General features: G+C 50.4%; 4 protein-coding genes across 4 annotated transcripts, besides 2 other annotated features; all 4 read right to left on the bottom strand.

Moving 5' to 3' along the window:
- Positions 1–11,910: part of a sequence feature (sequence corresponds to BAC RPCI93-27E10) that runs on past both edges of the window.
- Positions 650–3,346, bottom strand: Tb927.7.5210 (hypothetical protein, conserved; the record flags this gene model as incomplete). The annotated part of the gene is made up of 1 exon (XM_841051.1): positions 650–3,346. One exon carries the CDS (start codon positions 3,344–3,346, stop codon positions 650–652), a length of 2,697 nt encoding a protein of 898 aa, XP_846144.1.
- On the bottom strand, positions 3,910–6,084 carry Tb927.7.5200 (hypothetical protein, conserved; the record flags this gene model as incomplete). The annotated part of the gene is made up of 1 exon (XM_841050.1): positions 3,910–6,084. The coding sequence occupies one exon, from the start codon at positions 6,082–6,084 to the stop codon at positions 3,910–3,912; it is 2,175 nt and encodes a 724-aa protein (XP_846143.1).
- Tb927.7.5190 (hypothetical protein, conserved) lies at positions 6,853–10,407 on the bottom strand (the record flags this gene model as incomplete). The annotated part of the gene is made up of 1 exon (XM_841049.1): positions 6,853–10,407. The coding sequence occupies one exon, from the start codon at positions 10,405–10,407 to the stop codon at positions 6,853–6,855; it is 3,555 nt and encodes a 1,184-aa protein (XP_846142.1).
- Positions 10,671–10,708: a sequence feature (T-rich).
- Tb927.7.5180 (60S ribosomal protein L23a, putative) lies at positions 11,200–11,862 on the bottom strand (the record flags this gene model as incomplete). The annotated part of the gene is made up of 1 exon (XM_841048.1): positions 11,200–11,862. The coding sequence occupies one exon, from the start codon at positions 11,860–11,862 to the stop codon at positions 11,200–11,202; it is 663 nt and encodes a 220-aa protein (XP_846141.1).

The raw sequence follows: 11,910 nt of genomic DNA, 5'->3' as shown, positions 1-11,910 counted from the left end.
TTATTTCCCTTGATATCCCATAATGTTTTTTAAAACATGTTAAGTTATGTCGACTTGAATCTGGTATACCACGTCCGCATACGTTTCCTTTCCACGTTAGCGCATGTGTAGTTCTCTGTTTTTTTTTAAAAAAAAAGGGGGCACCCAACGACGAGGAAGTAGGGTTGTGAAGAAAAACTATAAAAATCTCTTCACTCCAAAATCCTGTCCGCTTCATTTCCGTCAAATCTCTTTCAATCATATATAAACAATTAGGGAGGTTCACGAAGAAGGTGAAAGAAGGTGCCCCCAAAAAAAAAAATGAAAGGCGGGAATGTACCATCCGCCCGCTACGCGCACCATCACAGGAACTAACAAGGAGAAATAAAGGGAGAGACGACCAACCCAACGCCGCTAGCAGTTAATGGAGTATACATAACTCCTTAAGACCACAAGGTCCATCATGATTAATTGGACTGAATTAATGGGGGAAATCCTGCTTCTTGCTACACAAACTTATATGGATGCACGCAACAATTAAAGAACCCAGAAACAGATATTGTTTGCCCCATATATTGCCAATCCTCCCTACCCTTTTAACCACCCTTCCCTCACCTGGTTTACCCAGTATTATTCATGCATACCAATTGGCATCTGATTGCATTACGTATCAGTGACTCTCTCCGGTGGCAATTAAAACAACCCCAAAACTGCCGGACGTTCTCCACTTCGGGTCACTGGAGTCAAGTTTGTCCTGTTTCTGGAACGGTACTCCCACGCAGAGCTCACTCTTTATGGTGCGTATCGCGCACACTGGAACGGTTAGCACAGGCCAAAAGGCAGACACAATGTTCTCAAAGCTCGGCGCCACCGCCGTGCTCTCGTCCCCACTACACGGAGTGTCAGCAAGCAGAGTTGAGGCAACAGATGGAGAAGTGCGCTCGCATGGCTTTATTGTCGACATGAATGATCGGTTGTCCCAGTGTCGGTCGCCAATAAGGCGTCGGAAATTCAAATCACCCTTAAATATGACGAGAGCAGAATGTCCCACGTACAACCTGCGAGGAAACAGTTCACGACTTGATGATGGGTACTCTCCTTGAGTCTCCTCGCTTGCCGATACACGCTGGCTAAAGAAAAATGAGTTGCACACGTGGGGTGGCATTTCGCGGTACTCACAAGGTTGAGTCCAAAACGGATCGGCATCAATACAAATTCTGCCGCTGCTGAAACCCTCACGAAGCGCCTTCACAAAAGGTATGAGAATTCTCGTGAGATCAACATCTTGTTTTGAGCACTCTTCCAACTCGTTCAGGAGAAAATCAAAATCTGGTGGTGTTACATCTGACACATAGTACGGAATGCTCTTTACGTGGAGCACGACACGCAGAGATGGGTGATGATTGAGAAGCCATAAAGTAAAGATGAGGTCAGCCACACATTCAACTCCGACGTTGTCCATCACAATATTAACGGTGCGACTTCTGGTCGTACCACCGCTTGTTGTGGGCTCGTCTCGAACGATTCGGCGCACAACCTTAGCAATCTCTTCGAGTTGGTTTCCCACAATACGTTCATCCTGCCCCCTTGCTGCCGTTGACTCCGCTGCACGCAACTCTTCAACTTTGCTCCACTTCTCCGAACCCTTCGCTTCGCCAATATGTGATGTCACCTGTAGCCCCTCCAACGTAAACATAGAGAGGTCAATGGCATTGCCCCATAGCATCCAGCGCAAGAGTACAGTGATAAATTCCTCATTCGTCTCCCATGGAATGCAAGCGAGCATCGGACATATTTTCGGACGCAGGAATTTGTGGATTACCTCGCGCTTCTCTCGCAGAAAGAAATCACGATACGATTGGAAGTGGTCATGCCGTTTGACGAGTGAATCACCACCCATGATTTCGTAATAACTCTTCGACTTGTCGCGTAGGACCACGCTGTCTCCAACACTGAGTAACTCCCCGTTCTGTTTACTGTTCCAGGCAAGCCTGGCAGGGTTAAAGAACTGAAGTGGGGTGGAACCGCTCGCTTGTATCTCCGCGACAGAGGAAGCACCGGACCCCTGGGCTTTTAAAGGAGTGCAAGTGGCATAAGGTGTCACAAGGTTTGGCATCAGGGTACTCTTGTCCTCTGATACGCTAGGGGGGTTAGCCTTCCCCAGCAACATATACTGCGCAAACACGTTGTAAAAATATATCTCTCCCTGCAACCAAGGAAGTTGTCCCCACCTGGGGACGGCAGGTGCTTTGCTGTGCTCCCCAATCTGATGGGCCGCATGGTCAAACTCTACCGTCGAGGCGTATGCCTGCAACCAAGGGGAAACCACGCTCTGACCAGGGAGCGACGGCACCGGCCCGTTTTGCTTAGTATCCTCGATCAGCACGTCCATCAGACGCCGGCCTTCGGGACTAACCTCTGCCGCATTGTCCGCAAGCGTGCGACTGAGCACCTGCGGCATGCGAGTTGATAACGTAACCGCACGAAACTCGTGGGGACCTACGTCTTTGAATCGCACGAGTGTTGGAAGCCGCAGCCCCGGAGACATTAGTTGTTTCAAGCATGACAGCATTTCCTTTGCATTCTCCCACAGCCCAACCCTGCAACACCCACTGGTGTAGCTGGGGTCTGCAAGGGCTTTGTGGATGGAGAAATTACGACGTGCCAGTATGCAGTCTCTTGGCCGAAGTGCGTTCAACACGGGACAGTAATCGTTTTCACCATCACCAACAAAAATGACGGTTGGGTCAATAAGTCGAGTGCTGTGAAGTAAGCGAGCAATGATGAGGCTTTTGCACATGTTTGGGTGATCGCGGTCAGCGCAGCTTCGACAATCGTGCCCCGTGGGCTCATACCACGTAACACGACACTTACGATCGCCTTCACCATCCCCGTTATTTACTTCATGAAAGGGGTTACTGTGTATCTGAGAGATGGACTCCCGTGCGAAAGAAAGATGGTGGTCAATGGTGGCTTCAATGAAGAGATGATTCGCGTCACTCGCAAATGCAATTTCCACATCGGGGAAGGAGTTTCCACCACCCTCGCCACCCACCACCCTTGCGTGTCCTTGCGCAAGAAAGCGGAACACATCGGGCATGTCCTTGTCCATTTCGATGCCCTCTATCACGGCGTCCTCGAGTTGCTGCTTTGTAAAGGGAGCCACGACGGCATCACACACATTAGTCCACTGTATTTTCCCCTCTTCACTCCGAAGAAGCTCCTCCCTGAACTTTTCACGACCTAAACACTGTGGTACCGCATCGTCGCTGTTGCAGTCCACAACAGTGTGATCAAAGTCGAACACTACGAGAAAGGACTGTCTCCCATATGGGTTGCCTGAAACTTGGTTCTGTACCAGGCTCATTACCGATTTCACTCCTTCCCCTAGTAGTTCTGACTTCTTTAGTTGTTTTTTCTTCGCCCTCGGCTTCACGCTCTCTTTGTATTTTCCAATACCTCCTTACTCCTTTTCGTTCTGCCGACTTTTTTTAGCTGCTGGAAAACTTTTTGTCGCTTACTTCTCACCCCAACGTACTTTCTTTCAGTTTAAGCTTCGCACTTTCTTTGAGGCAGTGGATGCAGCTCAGGCACTTCTTCACTGCCGACTCCGTACGGTATTCCCTCCTTCGGTTATGGCTGGCTTCACTCCCCAAGCGACCATCACGTTTCACCGACGCGAATAACAACCAGAAACGCGCGGAACGGCCAGTTGTTCGGACAAGGAAGAAAATAACAAAGGAAAACAAAAAAGGAATATTATCGGGTGGCAATAGCAACATCCGACATAAAAGAGGCGGGAGGTATGGAAAATAGAACCCCGTGGCTTCACACTAGGTAGTGGGAATAGCAATAATAATGACTACTTAACTCCGCGCGCTCAAATCATATCTATGAGAAGCACACACATATACACATACCAAAAAAGCACTATGCAACCGGCTGGTCTAACCTGAGCTGGCCGGTACGCCTCAAACGGCAGTTGTGACAGAGAAAGCACCCTCCCGCAATGTCACGCTGCGTGGGGCACACACACGACTGGTGGAACAGAAGAAAACAGCCGGCGCATTCGAGAACCCCATCAGTCTCACGAAGCCGTGGAACGTAAGGCACGACGGACAGTAATCCGTCGACGTTCAGCGAAGCAGTTGCACACCCATACGCGCCAACAGTCTCCTGTGTATTGTGTGGACAGCAGGGATACGACAACGCGTCGTCTTCGTTAACATCACCACACCGAAGCAACAAGCAGCGCATTGCCGCCTCACCGTCCATACCACCAATGAGCGCGGCACGACAAGCTTCAACAGGGTAGGTGCTCCTCACCTCGTCCACGAGTTCGCGCAAGGTTGGCAAAGTGGGATTGGTTCTCCCGATACAGGTCTCAGCACCACCCCCTGAATTCTGCGCCCCCGCTGCAAGTCCCAAGGTGCCCGAAGTATTACATTGTCCAACCGTACCTCTCGCAACGAGCTCATAGGATTTTTCATGCAACTCTTTCGATAGGGCCCGAAGCACTTCGCATGCTAAGGGACCACCACCATGTGCTGCCTCGCCCGGTGGGGTCTTTTCTACTGGCATGCATTTCATTTCCTCCCAGGACCTATGATCCTTCTCCCCCTGCACTCCCCCAACGGTTCCCCCAGTTGGGCGTGCCAGCGCAGAAATGTAGAGTGTAGGTCTTTCCCGCACGAGATCGTCACACACCAGGCACACCACATCGCCCCTCGAGGCTGCCTTGACAACACGACAACAGTAGTGCAGCACGCGACTATCAATCGCTGATGCGGGGTCGCCGCTCGCAGAAAGGAGCCACAGACCAGCCACAAGCAACCGTTTCCACAGGTACTCCGCAGTTACCATCTGAGGGGGGAGAGGCAAAAGCGATTGCGGGCAAGCGCGGGCGGGATGAAGAAAGTGTGCGGGTGATGAAAATAACATCGTGGAATTTCCATCCAGCGAACCGCTAAACGATACGGGGAAAAACCGGGAGTCTAATGATGTAGCTGCGCCGGTTGGTAGAATACCCCCCTCAACACTAGCGCATTCCAATGGTGAAAACAGGAGTGGGTTCCGCAAACACCGCTGCAGTCGACTATAGTATAGCGCTGAGCGGGTCGTATCTATGGCGTCAGCCAACGCTGGTAGACTGATCGGTGAGGCGAAAATAGGAGTGGTTTCTATACCATTTGTATTTCTTGGGGAAACCAATGACCCCAACGATGCAGGATATGCAAGAGGTAACAGCGTAGAGGGAGCATCAAAGTTCTCCTCGTCATCCGCATCATCCCCTAGCTTAAGTAAATTTGGGTGGGCGTGCACGCCGCTACTGGTACTTGTTGTTCCATTTCCGGACGATAAGTGATGCGAAATGGGGCAACCCCTCATCATCAGAGTGTCTTCCAATTGAGCAACTAATTTCGTGCCATCGTCTTCAGATTCGCGCGTGACAATAACAGCTTGAAGCTTCTTTGCATTAGGTACGGTGAGACGGAAATACGCAAAGGCTACTTGTAGGGCAAGTTGGGGCCCCAATGTGGTTTCATGCGTTTTGCTTTTCTCTTCTCGTCCACGCTTACGGTACGAACCATGATTTGTTGTGGAGTCCCTTGTTGGCTCGGACCTCTGCCCAGTGACCACCGCAGCACCTTCAGGAACCGAAGCCGCGGCTGGCCGTTCTACTGGCGACTTTGATAGTGCCAAATTCAGTGCTGTTGTCGATGAACCAACCTGTAAATGGGCGGTGCGAGCAATGAAGTGAAGGACCTCCTTCAACTTCACAATCATTGGAATAGGGGAAAGAAAACGTAATACAGGCTGTTTTGGTCGCAATAAATGGGCCCAATCGGTGAGTTTCGCCCAGAGCGCAGGCTGGAGTGAGGCCACAGAGGCTAGTACACAATAAGCCGCATCCTCTGTCTGATCATCCGATAGTTTTTCTTTCCTCGCTCGACAAAGACGATACATTAACATGGCTTGATGTCGTAACGCCTCTGCCGCCGCAGTAAGGAGGCGCTTTTGGTTGGGTGCTTGCTGTGGTGCGCCAGCGCACACGATTTGTTGGATGATAGCGGAACAGCGACCTTGTATAATGTCATCTTCCATTCCGTATTATTGCAAAAGGAAGTAGCAGTAGGTGAACGTTGCCACCTTCCCCTTTAGGTCATCGTACAAGATGGAGAAAGTGGGGAAGCGCATGTTAAAATAAGCGACAAAGAATAAGTGTTTACGAAGGAAGAAGCATATTCAGTCCGCTCATTGGTCAGCCCAGTTACTATAAAAGAAAGAGGGTTGGAGCAAGCAAACGAAACAAGACAAATGTAATCACTCAATGGCACAAAAACAACAACAATGAAATGGACAGTTAAGGCAAAATAAAAACTGGAATTTAAAAAAAAAAACTCCGCTTTCCCCTTTAAATTAAGCCTGCGGTAAACGTAGAAAATGGAAATGTGGAGATACCGTTCGGATATCAACAAACATTTCATTCGTTTACCTTAGTTTCATTCTATATATCCAGAGACCGATGACCAGACTACACTTCGAAGTGATGAAAACATGGGCGTACACGTAAGCAGTATTTATCACCAGCGCTGTACCGTCAGCTCAAATCAGTTTACCCCACGCACACCCACAGCTCCATTCTCACTACGCTGTTTTCCTCACGTTCTTTGTCACAGAAGGGCGCACCAGACCCCCAACACTTTTTCAAAATCCCCTCATGAATACTTCCACGAAGACACCTCCTTATTAAACTGGAACCTCCACATGTTGCTAGGTCACTCCGAACCTCTTGAGACGGTTCATTCCTCTGAAGTCACTTTGGTGTGTCCAAGCCCTCCCATGCTGGGTACTAAGGAGGACGACCAACGATCAATTTTCGCTGTTTACTAGAGTGGATCTATCAGCACTATTTCCCGAGCTCGCATTCGCGCACAAAGCAGAATCTGATTGGTCGGCGAGATGCGTCGCAGCTAGCCCTGCTGTCAGCAACTTGCCATTAGGAGTATTTCGTATGCTTTTGGTAGCTTCTGATTGGTGAAAATCGGTTCTCATCCGCTCAAGTGCAGCAAGGTGATTATCGACCCACCCGTCACACACTCGAGGGCGAAGGGACCGAGGAGTGCCAGGGCCTTCGCGATCCGAACGGTAGCCAGGACGCACCGAGAGCTGCTGTTGTGGGCCAAACATGGTCCTTTTTTCGTTGTGGGCTCGGGCACCTTCAGATGCAGCAGTGCTTAAACTCCTATCGGTGATGGCTGCACTGAATTCCCCGGCTCCACATGCGCGGCCCCCCGACGATTCTGCCGTGTTAGAAGGACTACCAACGTTGCAGCGTCCCACGGAATTCAAAGAACTACCCCCTCCCCCCATAACCACCTGGTTGTCATCGTTCATATCTATAACCGTCATTATTCCCCCACAGTTGTTCACCGGCGAGAAACCTGGTGAAGAGCCATCTGCATTAGTGGGGGGTGGGTCCACCCTCTCAGATTGCTTTCTTTGCTTGACAGTTTCCTCACTTGTCAGGGTCTTGACCTGGGTTTTTGCACACGAAACAGCCTCTTGCTTTGGTTGTGCGGCAGCTTCATGGTTTGCTGACACCCCCTCGGTTGCTGTGTGGAGTAACTTTCCGTTGGGGTGTACCGATGTGGAATTACTTGGGAGCGCCAAACCAGGGACCAGTCCCTGTGCAGCAGAAGTTGAGGAAGTGTTGGTAACGCTTGGTTTTGTTGCGGCGTTGCGCACCTGCTGGGGTGTCCGAGCCCTTGCGGAGAGTCGAAGCAACGAATTGGCCGCCATATTGGGAAGCGATGTGTCACTGTCACCTGACTGACGCTCCGGCCGTACGGCTTGAGTAGACCGCAACAGTTCCCTATCCGCTGACTCTCGATGCAGCGTCACTGCGGTGGCACCCACTCTTGTTGGTGATCTGCTTGCCAGTGGCCTTCCAAGTCCCTTGGTCAACGGTGATGACGCCGTCCTCGGGGTATTTTTAAGTTTCTCTGATGCTTCTATGCGATTGGCGGTCCTAGCGAAGGGTATATCGAGAAAACAGCCCTTCAGCTGCGATTCATCTGTACGTTCGATGGAATTTGCCCTCTTTGGACTATCCGTTTTATTCCTCGAAGACGTTGGAGTCTTCACACCAACCCGATGCACCACTGACGACACATTTGGCCTCGCGCTTCCGCAACGATGTGAGGAAGATGAATGCGTACGGGTAACTGACTGTCTGCAAATGGTGCGCAACGGTCGCTTCTCCTTACTTAAACCCCCCAACCCAGATACAATTAAGCTCGACGTCGCCGTGCCCGCGCTTCCATTACCAGTTATACCAGAAAGCACACCATCCTTCGCCTTGGAGGAAGTGAAACTCGAAAAGATTTGCTGCCTTCTTTCACCCAAAGGAGTAGCCCTTCTCACTGCATCCCTTAAAGGTCTTGGAGTTCCACATATGGACCTCGTTGATGAGGATGTTAGCGTCCTCTCTTTTGAGCCCTCTTTAGAAGTCGGTCGCGTACCACTGCATGATTTGGGCCTCGTTTTCTCTGACTTACTGGACGGTGCCTGCATCAGCATTTGCCGAAGGAATTCAAAACCCTCAGATCCCACGGGGAGTTCGTCTAGCCGCTCGGCCGTTAGCTCGTACAGAACTAAAAACTGACGAAGCTTTTCCTCTCGCTCAGCAAGGGCCCGCTCACGCTCGGCGAGCGTCGGCAACTTCACGTCTCCAACCAATAGTGGAGCTTCGGAAGAATCGCGTACGTGAGAAGATTCGTGACCACGACTTGGCTTAGCGGTTGCTTTTTCCCTCCCCGAAGAGCTGTATTCATCACTTTTATCTTTGAGCCGCCTGTTATTTCTCCGGCTGTCAGCGGTTCCATCTAAGCTCCGACCATAGAGAATGGCAGCTACGAGCTGCGCATTTCGTTCCTCCACAACGGTGCGTAGCAGGCAAAGATGTGTTCGGAGCCTGACCACCTGTAGCTGAGCAAAGCGGTGAGCTAACGCCGTTGCGTCAGTCCTGGAAGTGTTAGCACCACCCTCTTCCACAGAAACCATGCGCTGGGCAACAAAAAGCAACTCAACACAGCCTCCCGCCTCCGACTGTCCACGTCGTCGCTTCATCTCTTCAACAACCTTCAAAACAACACTGCCGGCAGCTACAATGTCACGCCTCTGGGACTCAGCCACTGTATGTGGGTCATCAGGGAAATGAGCAAAAAGCGATCGCGGCGGCGTAGTAAGCATAAAGAAGGCACGATGGGCTGGAGTTGCGCCTGTTATGGCCCAGTGCCGTTCGCTGGCAGCTGCCCACATGTGAAACCGCTGGCCCACAGGAATTTCGGAACTTCCCTCCTGCTCCCCAGACATCAACGCCTCAGCTGCAGCCACACCAGGATCATTCTCCCCTGGAATCGCGAAACAGAGTATGTCAGCAGGTGTCAACTCACCGCAATAGTGAAACCCCCCTGCATGCACGACTGCCAGAGCAGAAACCAGCGAGCAGAGTAACCGCCACAAGATGTCGTCGCTCCACTGTGAAAAGAAATCCGCCGCCACACCCGAACCGTACTTGGGGCCCCCATTGCCGTCGGTGAAGATACAACTCGGTAAACAGCCCTCCATGTACGCCAAAAGAGTTAATCCAACTTTTGTGCGATTTTTAATGCTGAGAGCATTGTGAGGAGGTGGTACAATTCCACATATGCCAGTAGCCTTGGCAACGGCAGCAAAACGTTCGAGCACCGTCATTCCAGATCGCTCTGAGGGCGAAGATGGAACAGAACCCCCACGAAACAGGCGCTGCTCAGGAGATGAGTAGAAAAAACAGTATGGCACGACTCTTGTCCTCTCTGCAGAACACAACTCACCGTGGGGGCCCAACATATCTTCCTCGTCCAATGGTGTTGGCGACACGGAAACTACGTGGGGAAGCGCAAAAGCAGACGCAAGAAAAGCCGTTGGGTCCACTGGATGTGTTGCACGCGTGAGACAATCGACGTCGAACATGGAACTGTCAAGAGAAGAAGCGCTACTACCAACGCGTTTCTGCTCTGTCTGATGACTTAACAACAGCCACTCTATGGCACGCCGCAGCCGACGACTGAGGCGACAGTATGCCTCAAATTGGACAAGAAAACGTGAGTGAAATGCCACGGAGCCGCTGACGGGAACAATGCGCACAACACTCAGTTCCCTATCCCCTTCACTGGTGCCCGAGCAAGCGGGAATAAGGTCAAGGGTAGAATCTATGCTCGCTGGCCCCTCGTGGTCGCCTGTGAACCGTCCCCCACGCGTTTCAGTAACTGTTGCGCTCTTACACATTGTCAGTCCAGCAGAACTGCGAGGTGTCACAGAGGGCACTTCTGCTAGGAAAGTAGAGTCACTCTCGAATGTGTGGATAATAGATAGTCGCTCCATCAGTGATACAACAGTTGCAAATGTATAAATTGATTTATGGATGTATTTTCCGTATGCTTCTTTTATAGATGCTTCCTTTCTATCAACGTGCCCTTAATCTGTGAGCGCGTTACCGCTTTCCCTCCGTACACGACCGCCCCAACGGAAACGATGGAACTTGCCTGAGCGATGAGTGAAAGCCACCAGAGTGGAAACAACCACTCGAAACAACTTCCAAAACTTGAGTTGATTGGAAAGAAAACCAACCAACAGAAGTAAAAATGACAAAAACAAAAACAAAACAACAACAATAATAATAACAGTAACTATAATTATGGTAGACAACTATAACCTTCTGGTAACGACCTCACCCACTGTTTAGAGAAAATGCTATATACCCTATTACCTTCTAAAGGAACCTCGCCGCTGTGCAGATACATATATACGCGCATCGAAAAAATCCAGAAAGAAAAGAAATAAAGCAAACGCATTTTGAATAGAACACCACGCCGGCAAGCAATCTCAAGAGCACAAATGGAAGCGGAAATAAGAAAAAGAAGGAGAGGAGAAGCATTACCTCATTCCCTCACCCCCGCCCCAGTACCCACTCAGACAGCTGAAACACAACTTTTATTTATTTTTATTTTCAGATGAGAATTCAAAAAAAACCAAATAAAAACATAAACGACAGTTCGTGGCTGTTTCTCTTTCATCCCCTCCTACCATACGGTGCAAAATACTGAAGGAATCGTATCCACACAGTACCATACAAAGTTGCTTGAGGAAGTAAGAAACCCCTACAGATCCACCACACTAAACAAGACCCATCTTGTTTGCCGTGTCGAGCGCATCGTATGACGCAGACAGGCGAATATAGGCCTTCTTCAAGCCGTCAGGTCGAATGAGTGTGTTCACCTTCACCGTCTTAACCTGATACAATTTGCGGATCGCCTTCTTGATCTCAGTCTTGTTAGCACGAGAATCCACAATGAAGGTTAGGGTGTTGTTCTCCTCAATCTTCTTCATCGCCTTGTCAGTGGTGAGGGGGTAGCGGATGATCCGGAACGCGTCCCACTTATTCTTAATGGCACTTACGTTGCTGCTGGGTTTCACGGTCGCGGGCCTGCGGTACGTGTGCGGGCGGCGAAACTGCGGACGGGTGTATGCCTTGCGTTTCGTTACCTTCACCACTTTCGTGGGTTTCGCAGCAGCAGCAGGCGCACCCTTCTTGGCCACCTTTTTCGAAACAGCGCTCTTGGGCGCACTGTTCTTCTTCGAAGCAGCAGCAGAAGCAGCTTTAGCGGGCATCGTTCGCGTCAACCTTAGAGAAAGAAGCCTACAGAAAACAGGTGGGGAAATCCAATAATGGAAAAAGGGATATGAAATCATGATAACAGTCGTCTGAAGGCGATGCAACTGGCTACCCCACTCTCCCCACACAAGCACCCCCGATCCTTGGGCAAAAGATATCATCATCCAATATTAAAACGTTGATAAGCACTTAAGGAAGAGAAATCAACGGAG

The sequence above is a fragment of the Trypanosoma brucei genome, chromosome 7, assembly GCF_000002445.2.
Source record: "Trypanosoma brucei brucei TREU927 chromosome 7, complete sequence".
Classification (NCBI taxonomy): Eukaryota; Euglenozoa; class Kinetoplastea; order Trypanosomatida; family Trypanosomatidae; genus Trypanosoma; species Trypanosoma brucei.
The sequence above is the reverse complement of the archived record's forward strand: the minus strand, read 5'-3'. Positions and strand labels throughout refer to the sequence as shown.